Source organism: Panthera leo, chromosome B4 (assembly GCF_018350215.1).
Source record: "Panthera leo isolate Ple1 chromosome B4, P.leo_Ple1_pat1.1, whole genome shotgun sequence".
NCBI lineage: Eukaryota > Metazoa > Chordata > Mammalia > Carnivora > Felidae > Panthera > Panthera leo.
The window spans coordinates 138,447,723-138,461,580 of NC_056685.1; the positions used below are offsets into that span (position 1 = coordinate 138,447,723).

General features: G+C 55.6%; 1 protein-coding gene across 4 annotated transcripts in view; it reads left to right on the forward strand.

Annotated features, from left to right (window-relative positions):
- TBC1D22A (TBC1 domain family member 22A) overlaps window positions 1–13,858 on the forward strand; it is a 320,415-nt gene that overhangs the window by 202,476 nt on the left and 104,081 nt on the right. For 3 of the 4 annotated variants that reach the window (XM_042948144.1, XM_042948145.1, XM_042948147.1), the window contains one exon: window positions 869–944. In XM_042948144.1, coding sequence (XP_042804078.1) covers window positions 869–944 — 76 coding nt within the window. Of the gene's footprint in view, window positions 1–868; window positions 945–12,027; window positions 12,216–13,858 lie in introns of those variants that run through there. The other variant, XM_042948146.1, reaches the window with a different exon arrangement.

The following is a 13,858-nucleotide window of genomic DNA, read 5'->3' on the forward strand; positions in this document are numbered from 1 at the left end:
GCCCGGAGAGGGGATGTCGCTTGCCAAGGCCGCACAGCTCCTGAGTAGTAGAGCAGGGCTCCCTTTCCAGATCCGTCTGACCGAGGACTTGTCCCACTCGATGCCTTCACCTTCTTCACCCGGCTTCACTAAGAATGGTCTCGCACTCACACTCTCCTCTTGCAGTGGCCGTGTCATTGGCCCTTGGACTGTGGGCATGACGCCAGCACCGTCGGTACCAGCCCGGCCACCGTTCCGCACCTGCTCCTGCGACGACACCGAGTCCCTCCTGCCCGTGCGCCAGCCAGGCAGCGGCACCCAGCATGCACTTCTCAGGGAGCCTGTTTGTTCACTGTGGGTTTTGTTTAATGTTTACTTATTTTTGAGAGAGACAGACAGAAAGACAGAGCTTGAGCAGGGGAGGGGTAGAGAGGGGGGGAGACACAGAATCCGAAGCAGGCTTCAAGCTCCGAGCTGTCAGCACAGAGCCTGACACGGGGCTCGAACCCACAAACCGCGAGATCATGACCTGAGCCGAAGTCGTCCGCTTAACCGACTGAGCCACCCAGGCGCACCCCTCCCCGCCCCCCCCCCACCCCGTTTGTTCACTTTAAATGTAAACATCTGCGTTTACATAAAGAGATGCTCCAGTGAATACCCCTGAGATGGGTGTGCCCACCCTCTGATGTCAGGAAGGGGCTGGACCCCACCTCGAACCGGATTGCGCTGTGTGTTGGCCTTGTGACGCGGTCTGGTGTGTAACACATGAGTCTAGTTGGGGAACTCGTTCTGCTGTGAAAGTGTTCATCTTTGCTCCACTGCCTTTTCCCCCTCGGAACGTGTGTTTTATTTTCTACCCATATGACAGCCGCTGTTATTTTCCCCGTAGGACAACTATACCTTTGCCCAGCCTGGGATTCAAATGAAGGTGAAAATGTTGGAAGAGCTGGTGAGCCGGATTGACGGTAAGCCCACTTCCTGAGCACCCACCTCCCTGAGGGCCATGCGGGGTGGGGCGGGGGCGGGGGGAGGTGGGCGCGAGTCTTGGGGCTCGGGCTTGGCCCCCCGGCCCGGGTGATGCTGTCCTCACTCAGCCCGTGGGGCCCGGCTCCCCCAGGGCAGGGCTGGGCATTCTTCTGGGCCAGAGCCTCTCCCTTCCCATGATTAAGGCGACGTAATCAGAATTCAGTGCAGGCACTTTGCAGGGAATAATGAGCGCGTACCAGAAGCGGGCAGATCTCACTCCTTATTAAGCCCGATGATTGTCATAATCTGGGCGACAGCATGGTTGTTTATGGCTGTCCTTTGGCACTCTGTTCCCTGCCTTTGTGCATCATTTTGCTACCAAGGATGCTGGCATAATTTCTCCATGGAATCCAATTAATTACCGAGTCTGGAAGGAACATCTTTAATATTATGGAAAAATTACAGTGTGTGCTCGGCCGTTTTAGATTATGTTTTCATATTTAAGTGGGGGCTTTGAAATACTTTTTACGTTCATTCTTTAAATAATTTCCCCTATACATCATAGGGGAACTGCCTGTGATACTGCAGCAGCAGAGTTTAATGAAATGAAAGTTGGGAGATAATGCCTGCCCATCCCGGGCATATTCTCCTGACAGCTTGTTACATTAACGAACAGAGCATTAATGAAGTGATACCGAGCAGAACCGGGCGTGGATTTGTGACGCCAGCCGGTCAGCGGTGAGGTACAGAGAAGAGAAAGGCTCTTTCATGAAGAGCCTCACGTGAGCTTTGCAGGTGACTTCACCGAATGTGTCGAGAGATCGTACTGTGCTTAGGATGTGATGGGGTGGTGGGCGTTCCAGCCATCGCCCCCGGAAAGGCACTCGGTTTGGGGAACTGTTGGATGACATTATAAAATGGGGTCATACAAGTTACAAACTCCATTCTGTTCCTTGGTTGAATCTGATTTTTGACGATGGATCTAATGGTTATTACCCGATTTCCATACGATGAAGTTTTTCACGGTTCTTCCAATGATACTTTATTGATTCAGTATATTTAGCTGCTTTCCAACCTGTCTGTTCAAAATACTGTTTCCTGCTTCCGTAACTGCACTCACTCTTAACCGTGTGACGAGATCTCTGCGAGGTGGCTGGGTTTTCCCCACCAGCAACTTCCCGGCTGCCCCCAGTCTCCTTACGTTCTTGGAAACAGGATTTGCAGTGGATGTGAATTGCACATCCTTAGCAGCTTCTTCTCTTCTTGTGTCCCTCGGAAGCGTATTTTATGCTTTCCTGGAAGTTGGAAGGTTGTATTTAGTGTTCATCTGTTCCCGTGCTGCAGTTTGGGGAGACACTCGGATTGATTTTTCTCCGTCGCTGTGGTTTAGAAAGAGGCCCGTTGCAGATTTTCTGGAAGATTGTTTGAAAGAGCAGCAACGGTGACCAAAGGAATCCCAACCAAAGGTGTACTTTTTCATTAATCACATTTTTCAGCATAATTTCCGAGGAGGGCACTTGATCCAGCGGTTTTTTTGTTTAAAGGATCAGTTCTTCATGACAGAGAAGATTTGTTTACATAGTAGGTAACACCATGTAGCCTATCTGCAACTGTTGCTCTGATGAAACCTGAAATCCCCAGATGACCTGTAGATACCCAGGCTTTCCAAGCAGGAAGTGCACATGGTTGGCAGAGGTCGGGCCCTCTGGCCAGTGGGCACCAGGACCCTCACAACTGCTCGGGAGGAGAACCTGCCAGCCTCAGCTGCGTGAAGGTCACCCTCCCCCCGTTTCATTGCTCACCTCTTAGAGAGAGAAATTGTGGACTTGGAACTTTTGCAGGGACTGTAAAGATTTTATGAAGGGCAGGATGTGTTAGGAAGGCAAAATTGCTTTAAAAAAAAAAGCTAATGCCTCATTTCTGCATTTTGGGGAAAGGACGGTGTTTATTTCAGAACTTTTTGGCACTTTGGTGAAGGAGCACACCTACATGGGCTGGTTGATTAAGAAGGTGAAGTTAATTACACGGATAAAACTGGAAAATTCAAATTCACCCGGTGGCGGTGGGCCAGACGATTTCAGCCAAGCTGCCCACTGCACAAACTGGAGAGGATTTGTTTTAAAGCTAGCAAACAAACGGGGAAACAAGAAAGAAAAGAAGGAAGGAAAGAGAAAGAAAGAAAGAAGAAAGAAAGAAAGAAAGAAAGAACATAAAGGAAACGTTTCTCAAAAGCATTGAACTGCCAACAAAAAGACAAAACTTGCTGGCTACATTCTAAGAGAATTCTGGAGCCCGGAGAGATGAGCCCAGCACTGAAGGCTGCTGTTATTCTGGGGGCATCTGCTAATCTGGAAAAATAGTCCCGGCTGGAGTTGTTCCTTTGATATCTCCTACAGTGAGTGAGTTCAACCCAAACCCTAGCTACCCAGGACAGAGAATATGAGAAATGCCTGTAACTGTTCTGGGACCAAGCAGAGGGGCCATGAGGGGAAAATTGGAATCGGTTCTCATACAGTCTCGTAATCTTGGTTCACGTCACCTGGGAGGACCAGGGTTGTTTGAACCTCAATCACGGTACTTCTCTATGGAGGACTCACAGTGCCTAAGAGAAGCGAGGCAAACTCTTTCCTGGAGCAAGGTCCCAGAACTGAATTCTTTCAAATAATATGATGTGCGTCCAATCAAAGCTTATCACCTATTCGAAACTCCTTAAGTAAGTCCAAGTAGAAACAACAGGTAACAGAAACTGGTCCACAAAAAAGGTTGTGCTTTTGTAATTCTTAGGCATATACCATGAAACCGTTATCCTTACTCTGTACAAAGAAATAAAATCAAGTAAGCTTGAAAGCTTGAAAGTGTCTGCAGGGGAATAGGAAACTGTATAATTTTGTCCGAGAGACTTGAAAAATGACCAAATAGGATTTCTGGAATTGCAAATGTGATAATCAAATTAAAAGCTTAGTGGTTAGAAACAGATAAAGAGAACATTAGTGAACTGGAAGGTGGTTGGAAGGAAATAGCCATAATAAAACCCGGAGGGTAAGAATATGGAAATCACAGAAGGCAGGAGATGTAGAGGGTGTGGGCAGGAAGCCTGATGTACATTTGTTTGGAGACACAGGGGGAGAAGAGAGAGAATGAGTAAGACTTTGAAGAGATGGTAAGTTGAGATATTTTCCAAAAGTACTGAAATGCACCAGTTCACAGACTTAAGAGACCAGTGGATCCAGAGGAGAATTACTAACGGGAAAACTGCATCCTGATGAAGTTTAATGAAACTAAAGACAAAGTTGTATCTGGAGAAAAGTTATTTTCTAAGAACGGCTATTTGAAAACTGACTTCTCAACAAAGATATGAGAAGATAGCCTCAACGTGCTTCAAGAATGTAACTCTAGAGTCTTCATCCAGCCAGAATATCTGTCAGGAGTGAATGGGGAATTCCAGAAGGCCACCTGCCTGCGCTGTTTTGCGCTACCTCTGAGAAACCGTGCAAATCAACACGCGCAGCAAATAAAAGCACATACAAGCTACTCTTGCAGCAGAAGTAGAACTCAGATCCCCTGTAAGTGGGTAAATCATCGTCCAACCCCAGCCTGTGGGGAGGGGCAGGTGGTCAGTGCGAGAAGTCTCTGGACAAAGGAGAGGGTTATGGCACCTCAGGAGAAAAAGAACCACCGTGCCCTCTGCTTCTCCGGGACGATTAGATGTGAACTCTCACACACGGTGTACGAGTGCACGGCCTGGCTCCAGAGGTGCATCGAGAACGCACATTGGCCAAGCCTCTAAAAATCCGGGTTGGGTGGAAGCCGAATGTCACCGTTACGGTCACGACAGGCTCACCGATACCTTGTGAACAAACAGCCTGTACATCTCAGCAGCCTAAACAGTGAGCGCATCCCTTGTGGCTTGGCCGGAGGTCCCGCGTTGTTTTCACTCTGGCACTCAGGCTGAGGCTCAGCTGCCATCAGGAGTGTTCCGCCCAGTTCCCGTGATGGAAGGAAAAGCATTCTGGGGAGGACTCACAGGTGCTTAACGCTTCCGGCAGTAAGTGGTTCCTACAGCTGTGCTGTGTCTCGTTGGCCGAACCAAGTCATGTGCTGTGACAAAAGTCAGGGGCAGAGGGAAGCGGAGAGCCCAGTGCCATGGTGGACAGAGACGCGCGTGCACCAGCACAGACGTGCCCACGGGCAGGAGCACGTGCCCTCAGCGTGTCTGTTCCCTGCTTACCACGTGATGTTTGTACGTAAAAGCATAAGTTCACGCCAATTATTTAGAAACTTGCTGCTGTAATAACGAGCAGAGGTTAACACTCGTGCAGCGAGAATCTCAGCACGCGAAGCACCTTCGGGGATTTTTGCCCCACCTCACACCTAGCACGTACGTGTGTTTGAAAGAAATGTCACATTTTTGCGGCATATTCAGATGATGTGCCTTGTGCGTATATTGTCCTTATGTCCATTACCTCTGATGGCAACTTGCGAGAGCCCACGATCTCCAGTGAACCCCAAGTTCGGCCTCTGCGCCCTTCCAAAGGCTGCATTCAGAGCCCTGTGGCCGAAACCTGGGGGCAGCCGCACCGCGGGCTTTGTTGTCATGCATCTTTGTGTTGTAAGATGATATAAGTTGTTTTTAATGTTTATTCACTTCTGAGTGAGAGAACACAAGCGGGTAAGCAGCAGAGAGAGAGAGAGAGAGGGAGAGGGAGACACAGAATCCGAAGCAGGCTCCGAGCTGTCAGCACAGAGCCTGACAAGAGGCTGGAACCACAAACTGTGAGATCATGACCTGAGCCAAAGTCGGCCGCTTAACCGACTGAGCCACCCAGGTGCCCCTGTCATAAGATGATATAAATGAAATCCTTGCCACATCTTTTGTTTAAAAATCTAAGGGAGAGCCTATGTCATTATTACAAAAGGAATATTTCAAGATACACAGCATTAGCAGGTTCTGGGTATGTCCGTGTTTGTTTTTTTCAGAAGACTTAAAATCAGATCCTAGAGAATTGCTTCATAGATTAGTGTCCCGTGGGGCGCAAAATGGGCACAGAAAGGGAAGCCAGGGGATCGTTCCTGGTGATGGGCTGGCCTTAGGACAGAGCCGGGACTGTCATCTGCCCTCCTGACGGCCCAGAACTCCTTGCTGTCCCCGGGGCCCTGGGTCTGCTCGGCTCTGCTCCGAAATTGTTTCCAGAGACAATAAACCCAAGAGGCCCCAGTGGGCCAGAAGGAGGAGAGAAATCTGGTCGTCATTCAGCCAGTCTGAGCCAAGATCTTCGGCAGATGTCGGCCCAGAGATTTCCATCTTTGGCGTTAGGCCTGTCTCCAGGCTGCTCAGGAAGGCCAGAGCCAGCCACCAGAAATGGCCCCACTCTCGGCATTCTGATCCAGACCATGCCTTCTTTCCTTTGGTGAAAAACAGATAAATCCTTCCTCCTACCTGGTCTCAGCAGTGCCAGATTGAGCACGTGAAAGTAAGCGCCCGGGTAAATTTGAATTTCACATAAATAATACCTTTTTTAGCATAAGCACGACACCCACTGAAATTCAGATTTCACTGGGCCGCCGGTATCTCCCCGGGCAGCTCTATGCCAGCTGAGCTCAGCGCGGGGCCACATCAGATCGAGACCCGGTCCCGAGCCCCGGGCTGCCTGTGCGGCTGGGGTCACTGGTGGTGGTGAGAAATCCTGCCTTACACAGGCTATCTGGGCTATCTGAAATTAAAGATACATGCGTGTACGCGCACACACACGCCCTCACACGTACACACCTACGTCTCCCCCAGGTGTGGTTCCTTCCTGACGTGGTTACTGTGTCAGTACTTTCCGGGTTTCTCTGGAGCCCCGCTGATGCTCAGCACACGTCCCCGTTGCCCGCCGTGTCAGAGCAGGGCCCGCTTTGTCCTCCACCAGGAATCGTCCCCTGAGCCGTAAGCCGCCGCGCTCGCTGGACTTGACGCTGCAGATGTGCTGATGCCGACGGCCGCTGGGCGGTTTTCACACGCAGTTGTTCTCCTCCGTTAGGTTCGGTCAGTTTCTGACCCCCGAATTGTGATTCTCTGACAGGCTGATCTAGGAGCCCTGGACCGCCCCGTGAGTGAGCCCACCGTCGCGCAGGGGCTCACTGCCCTGGGGGTGCCGGGGTTTTCCTGTGCGGTCACTGTGGACGTGACCTTTTGAGATCCGCTGGCCCAGGGCTGTGCAGGACGCGTGCCGTGTTGACCCGTGTCAGTCGAGTACAGGCGGTCTCGGGGGAGGCCCGGCCTCTCCGCCTTGAGTCGCTCAACCGGATTTGCCCTTCGTCCCTGCTGCCGCGATGTTCTGCCGGGAACAGCAGCTGGATGTCCAGGCGCGGCTTCCAGACCCTTCACGGGATGAACCAGCCCCCCTCCTCCAGCAGCTCCAGGCCGGCCCAGGCGGACCCTTTGCTTTCCGTCAGTCAGTGCACGTGGTCCCAGCTTCCGCTCCGCTCCTGGCTCTCGTCGTGGCCTTTGCCTGAAACCGTCTTCTCCCCCTGCAGCTTCTGTCCCCCGCAGCCAGGGTCCTAGCACTCCCTCTGAGCACCACGCACACAGAAAGCAGCCGCAGGAGACGGAAGGAGTTTGCTGCGTGGAGGGGGGTAGCCGGTGTGGAGCGAGTGCCAGACGGGACTTCAGGGAGCCGAGAGTAGGGCAGGTGACCAGTGCCCGGAGCCGGAGATCGTGGGGTGCAGCCTGGGAAGCACTTTGTGAATTGTGTGCTCGGTGACCCCACGTGCCTGTCATGGAGGGGAGTCTGCAGGAGGCCCCCCCCCTTGGGCCGGAGCCTGGAAAGTGTTGCTGACGGTACCGGGAAGAGGCCATACCAGCCCAGGCCCAGGGCAAGCCTGAGCTCCTGGGTCCTACAGAATTTTCTCCTGTGGGCGCCTTCAGGTTTTGATCTGTCACTGAGTATTCCGAAGTGTGCCAGCACTGTGCCACCACCAGCCTGCTGTGCACAGGGCACTCTTGGGGGTGTGGACCATGTGTCCAGAGCTCTCTGCAAGGTGTTCGTGCTGTGGCATGGGGGTTGCATGCTCCTGGTGGCAGTGGCCAAGTGTCAGAGGACAGGCATGTTGTGTGAGCATGAGGGAGAGGCAGAGGGTCCCTGCCCCTTCCTCTTCAGATTCCAGCCAGAGGGACCGGAGACCAATGGCCAGCAGGGTGTGGCTTTGTGAAAGGGGCCTTGGTCACTCCCGCAGTGGCTCCCCCACAGTGTTGGCCTGGGGACCCTGCCTGGGGCCTCTGCCTGGGGCCTGAGCCAGGATGGGTCTTCTCATCCTTTCCTTGGATCTCCTGTGGCCGGTTGGCATGGGGGCTGGTCTGTAAAGCAGACCCCGTGCCCATTTGACCGGTCCGCTCCCACAGAGGGTCTCGGCACCTCACCTGGTCGGAAGCTGCAGCAAGGAGGGGGCCCGGATGGGCCGGGGTGGGGCGCGAGTCTGCAGGCCTGAGCCTAGAAGGCAGCCTGTCCTCCTGCCGGGGGCTTCCTGCATGAGAGCGGGAGCAAGGCGAGCCCTGGCGCTCTGAGTGGCCCGTCCCTGCTGTGGGCACACGGAAGCCCTTTGTTCGGGGCGTGGTTTTCGGTGTTTGGAGAGGAGCAGGCAAGCTGGGGCACGTGAGTGGGCGCATCCCCGGGGGTGAGCAGGCACACACGTCTTGGGGGGGTGGCATGCGGGCACACACCGAGTGGGCAGGTGGGCACACCCCCGGGGGGGCAGGCTGACCTCCAGCTGCAGGGTTGGACGAAAATTAGGTCCCACAGTTTTGGTCCCCCGGCGAGGGGCAGATGCTGGTCCCGAGCAGCGTGGGAGGCCGGTGAGAGGCCTGCGGGTTAGAACAGGAAGATGGGAGAGCCCCGTTGGGGCTTCTGGGAAAGAATGCTTGACCACCCCGGGTCCTCCTGACCGCTGGTTAGCAAGTGTGTGCCCTTGGCGGCTGACCGTCTCGGGCCCTGGCTCCGGCTCGTCCCCCACGAGCCCTCAGCGCGCCCGGACGTGGAGGCCCGTGTGCTGGAAGCCGCGCTGGGCGTCGGTGGCCACCGTCCCCACTGCCATCTGTATTCACTGCCTCGCCGTGGTTAGGAGCGGATGGGCTGACGCTTCTTCGAGTGCTGGCAAGTGTGATGTGGGGGCTCCGCTTGGCCCCATTCACCTTGTGGGGCGGCCAAGGGCCCTGTGTGCACTGGCTCCCTGCGCGGGCCCCTCCGTCTGGTCCCTGGGAAGCCCGTTAGCGAGACGACACAGGCCGAACCCAGGAGACCGAGGGTGGCTGTGGCCATCAGTATTTTTTAAATTGTACACTTCCGCCCCGAGGGAAGAAGATGCCAGAATGCGTCCTCAGAGAACAGCTCTCCCTTCGTGGGCATGGCCTCATCTGCTTGTACATTTCCCCTGTCCTCTGTGTTTTAATTTAGGGTAAATGTGATTTTAATGAAATTTCTCTGAAAGCTGTCTTGACTACATTGTAAGGTTAAAATTGACTTATTCTTTCAAGATAGAATTCAGTTACATCTAGTAAACTAGATTCGGCTTTATTACCATCCAAGTGAAAATATTTTTATTACTGCTACAAGGTAAGCAGTCGGAGAGCAGAGAATAAATCAACAGCGCGGCCCCGGCCGTGGAACCTTCGGCGTGCGACAGTGAAAAATAACAAGCTTCCTCTCCCCCGCTCGCGTCCTCATTAGGCCCCGGGATGGCTGGTGTGAACATTCGCAATGATAGCGATATTTCACCGGAGACACGGGAGCCTGGCGACCGGCAAAGCACACGTGTGGCGGCAGTGACGTCGGATACGGGGGTCGTGTGTTCGCCCAGCGAGGCTGAGTGTGCCGCGTGGGGCCGCGTCCCTGTGCCCGTCTCCCTGGCTCGGGCCAGGACTCTGTGCCCGCACCTGCTGTCTAACTGGAGTATGTGCCCAGGCTCTGCTTCAGCCTCTGTCACACACCTGAGCGGGGCCTCCGCGGTTGCTAACGGTGGCCGGCGTCTGTTCGGTGGCTGCCGTGGACCAGGCTACATCCTCGGGTTTTTACCTGTGTTACCGTATTGACTCCTCACAGTATCCTCCAAAGCGGTGGGGTACCGTCCCCGCTGTGAGAGCCGGGGCCCTCTCGGCCGCACCCGCCCCACAGGCTGGGTGAGCTCCGTCCAGCTCCGTGTCCCCTCCAGCTCTTCCTGTCCTGGGTTGGCACTCAACACAGAGAGCCGTCCCAGCTCTCTCCCATGTCGGACCAGCAGTGTCCTGTGGGCCCAGAGTCCTGCCTGTCCCTGCCTGCGCCCCAGGATTTCCTCGGGAGCAGCAGCCTGCAGCCGTGCCATGGTGATGCCTGCCACCAAACCACCCCCCCACCCCCCCGCAACTCGCACGCGGCTCCTCTTAGGACTCCTGGCCAGCGTCTGGTGCCATCGGTGCCCCACCTGTCACGCCATCCCATGGAGGAGGTCGGAAAGTCTGCTGTGCTGTCTCTAAATAAAAAGCGGGTCCCTTCTCCTGGGTTTGAGCCTGTGCTGGAGTTCTCACCCAGAGATCCCAGCAGGCAGCACGATGCCCGGGGTGCAGACCGTGCCCACCTCGTGGTGGTGTGCTGACGGATAAAGTGTTTCCTGTAGCATCTTGAACATGAGGGCTCCGCGGTGTTCAAGGCTTTGAATTGCTTCCATGTGGTCTTAGGGTCGAACTCTTGGTTTGCAGAGCGGATGTTTGTGGGGCGGTGGGTGAGAGCGGTCTCTGGGTGCTTATGTACTCACGGGTCTCCCCTGTGGCTCTCATTCTGCCTGAGACTCTCCAGTCCCTGTCCTTCTTCCCTTTAACTCATGGAAGGGGGATCTGGGGTGTGGACAGGCTCCGTAATTTGTGCCGCACGACCGCAGTGTAATTGACTGCTGGTGATGTGACAGGAAAATACTGGGTGTGTGGCACAAGTGACTGGGTAAGAGCTGACTGTCTCGTGATCATTGAGGTTTGTCTCGCTCGATGTAAACGTCCCCCCAGTGGACGGAGCCAGGCCCTTGCTTTCCTGTGACCCGCTGGCCCCTTGGATTTATTGGCTTCTCCTGCTAATTGACCATCATGCTGGTTGCAGGGACGGTGCTTTCTCTTTGGAGGACCCTTGATGTGATAGATTTCCCACCACCCCCAGAGGTTGTCAGTTTCATCCAGGGAGGGGCACCCACCAGAACTTTGAAATACTGAGCACCACCGTGAGACACGGGAGCCGAGTGGCCCAGGGACTCAGAGGGTCCCTGAGCTCCGAGCCCCGCAGCTGTCGCAGCTGGAGACCAGGCAGGTGCCAGACCTCCTCTGCTCTGCCCTCACCCGCACCTGCCAGCTGTAGGTCCCAGCTCCCCCCCACCCCCCCCACCCCACCACTGTTGTCTCTGGACCTTGGATTTGGGCCTGTATCCCCCCCCCTGCCATCTCCTGGGCTGCAGTGATGTGTCGGGAGAATGGGGCTGCAGACTTGTCACTTGGGGACCCTCTGTGACCCCTTCTGGCTTCCTGCTCTCTGTCCCAAAACCTTGCTGCCTCCGGCCCTGTGTGTTTTCCTTCCCATTTAAGTTTGTTTTCAGGTGTTCCCCCTGAATAGGTAGAGAGGGATTTACTTTCTTAGAACTAAGGGACACCTCTCCTCCCACGTTTGGACTGCAGCTGCCCAAGAGGGTCTTGGAACTAGGGACCTGAGAACAGAGGGGTTAGCTTATTTTTAAAGAACTTCCTCGATGTGTGGATAGGTTTTGACAGCCGAGGGCACTCTGTCCTGTGTTAGAAGTTGCTCTGGGAGTTCTTTCTTCCAGGCCTGCCCTCAGCACGGAGTCACAAGACTCTCCCTGTGCGGGGCGGGGGTGGGGGGGCTCCGAGATCATGTGGCCACACCACCCAGCCCGCCTTATGGCCCCTGGAAGCCATCGCCAGCCCGATGTTGGCCGGGCTGAGTGAGGGTGGGCCAGGGAGGGGTCTACAGCTGTGTTTTCAGCCTCCCTTTCACGGGACAGTGGAGGCCGAGCCGACGTGGCGGCCTGAGAGACGCCGTCTCTGTCTGTTCTGTGCTGTCTCTGTGGCTTTCCCAGGCCTCTCCTTCCCGGAACCACTCGGAGATGCCGTCACTGGATCACCAGCATCGCCGTCAGCGTTACACTCTCAGCCGCTCGAGCAGGGAGCATGTTTACACCGGGAGGCGGTGATGGCCAGCCAGCGTGTAATGAGATGCAGGCACGTGAGGCCTTCTGAGCTCATGATTTAGATGCTTTTCTCCTTAATGATGATATCTTTGTGACCCCGCATCCTGAGATTGATGTTCCGGGTTTATTGCCAAACTGAGACTAGTTAATTAAATTGTAAGTAGAGACTTCCAAATAAAGCGATTCTCCTTGACCTTAAGAAGAAAAAGTTGTCTTGTTTTGAATGTAGGCCATCAAATCTGGTTTTGAAATGATTCCCCAAAGTCATTTTTGTTCGTGGTTACGGGTTGCTGGGGAACAGGAGTGGTTTTATGTCCCTTAATGTAACGGACCAGCGTCCCTCTCAAAACCGGGACCGGAGGCAGCCCTGTGGCGGGGCATTTCCCCGCCGGCTGGACGAGGACCACGGTGGAGGCCACCTTCGCCACCAGCTCTTCCATAAACGGCAGTGGAGCACTTCCTGTCTTTACTCTCCGTGCCCCCCCCCCCCCCCCCCCCCCGGGGCCTCCACGCTCGGCCGTGGGTCCCTGGTGGGCCCAGCCTTCAGGGCCGGGCGCTTCCCCGTGTGCCCTGTGCCCCCTCTCGGCCGCGCGCCCCTGTCACCGCACAGGGGACGGTGCAGGTGAGTATGTGCCTGCAGCTCATAGCTCAGACCTCCCCCCCTCTGCCGGGTCCCCCCGTCCGAGCCCTGGCTTCACCTCTGTGGAGGAGGTCCTTCTGCGTTCTGGATTGTAGGGCAGGATGGGGAGGGGCGGGGGCTGCTGCCAGGCAGGGGGCGTGCAGGCCTGGGGCCATCCAGCAGCTTCTTACAGACGCACACTCTGTGGTGAAGGCCACCGCTCCCGGGGTCCACGGCGCGGCCGCTCCCGGGCTGCCGGGTGATCCGTGCCGAGCGAACCGCTTCCTGCTTTCTGCAGTGCTGGCGTCGGCTTGAGCTTCTCAGGTCCCCTGGGGAGACGCCGCTTGTGTGTTTCCGTCTCCTTCCTCAGATGTTTCTTTCTGTCCCTTCTCTTGTACTTGCGTATTTGCCGCCTTCTGTCACCGTGAGGTCCTGGCAGGAGGAGGGGTGGATGCAGGTGCTACTGTCGTCCTGGTCCCGGACGGAGTACCCTCGCTCGGCTGCCCCCCGCATCTGGCCAGATGTGCCCTCAGAGGGCTCACCGCTCACTCAGCTCTGCCTGGGTCCCCAGCGCGCTGCTGAGCAAGCAGTGCACGCTCCGTATCCCGTTTGTTCCTGGCGGCCGGTGAGGTGGGAACTTAACAGTGTCTCCACTTGACCGTTGGGGAAACAGGGAGGAGCATCGAGTCTGGGCCACGCAGATGAAGGGTGGGGCCTGTTGAGTTTGGACCCCTCAGGTGTTGCCCTGTGGCCAGTGAGGCGCCGTGTGTGTGCGTGTGACGGCTCCAGTCTCTGGGTTCTGCCGGGAGAGGACCCCCCCCCCTCCCGCCAACAAAGGTGAGCCGTGTGCCGTGGGTGTGTGTAACTGGGATCCTGGGGCGCTGCAGCCCCTGCCCCGTGGGCACGTGCTGGCACAGGGCAGGAAGGTGTGGACCAGCGGTTCCCCCCGTAACGCGATCGTGCCAGGGACGTTGGAGGTGCGGCAGGCCGTTGCTCGGCAGAGGGGAGACGCGGCCTTTCTGGGCGTTCCAGGACTTTGCCGTTTCTGAAACGGGCACGTTCGGGTTTGTTGCTGGTTTGTTTTCTTTCCAGGGTGTCTGT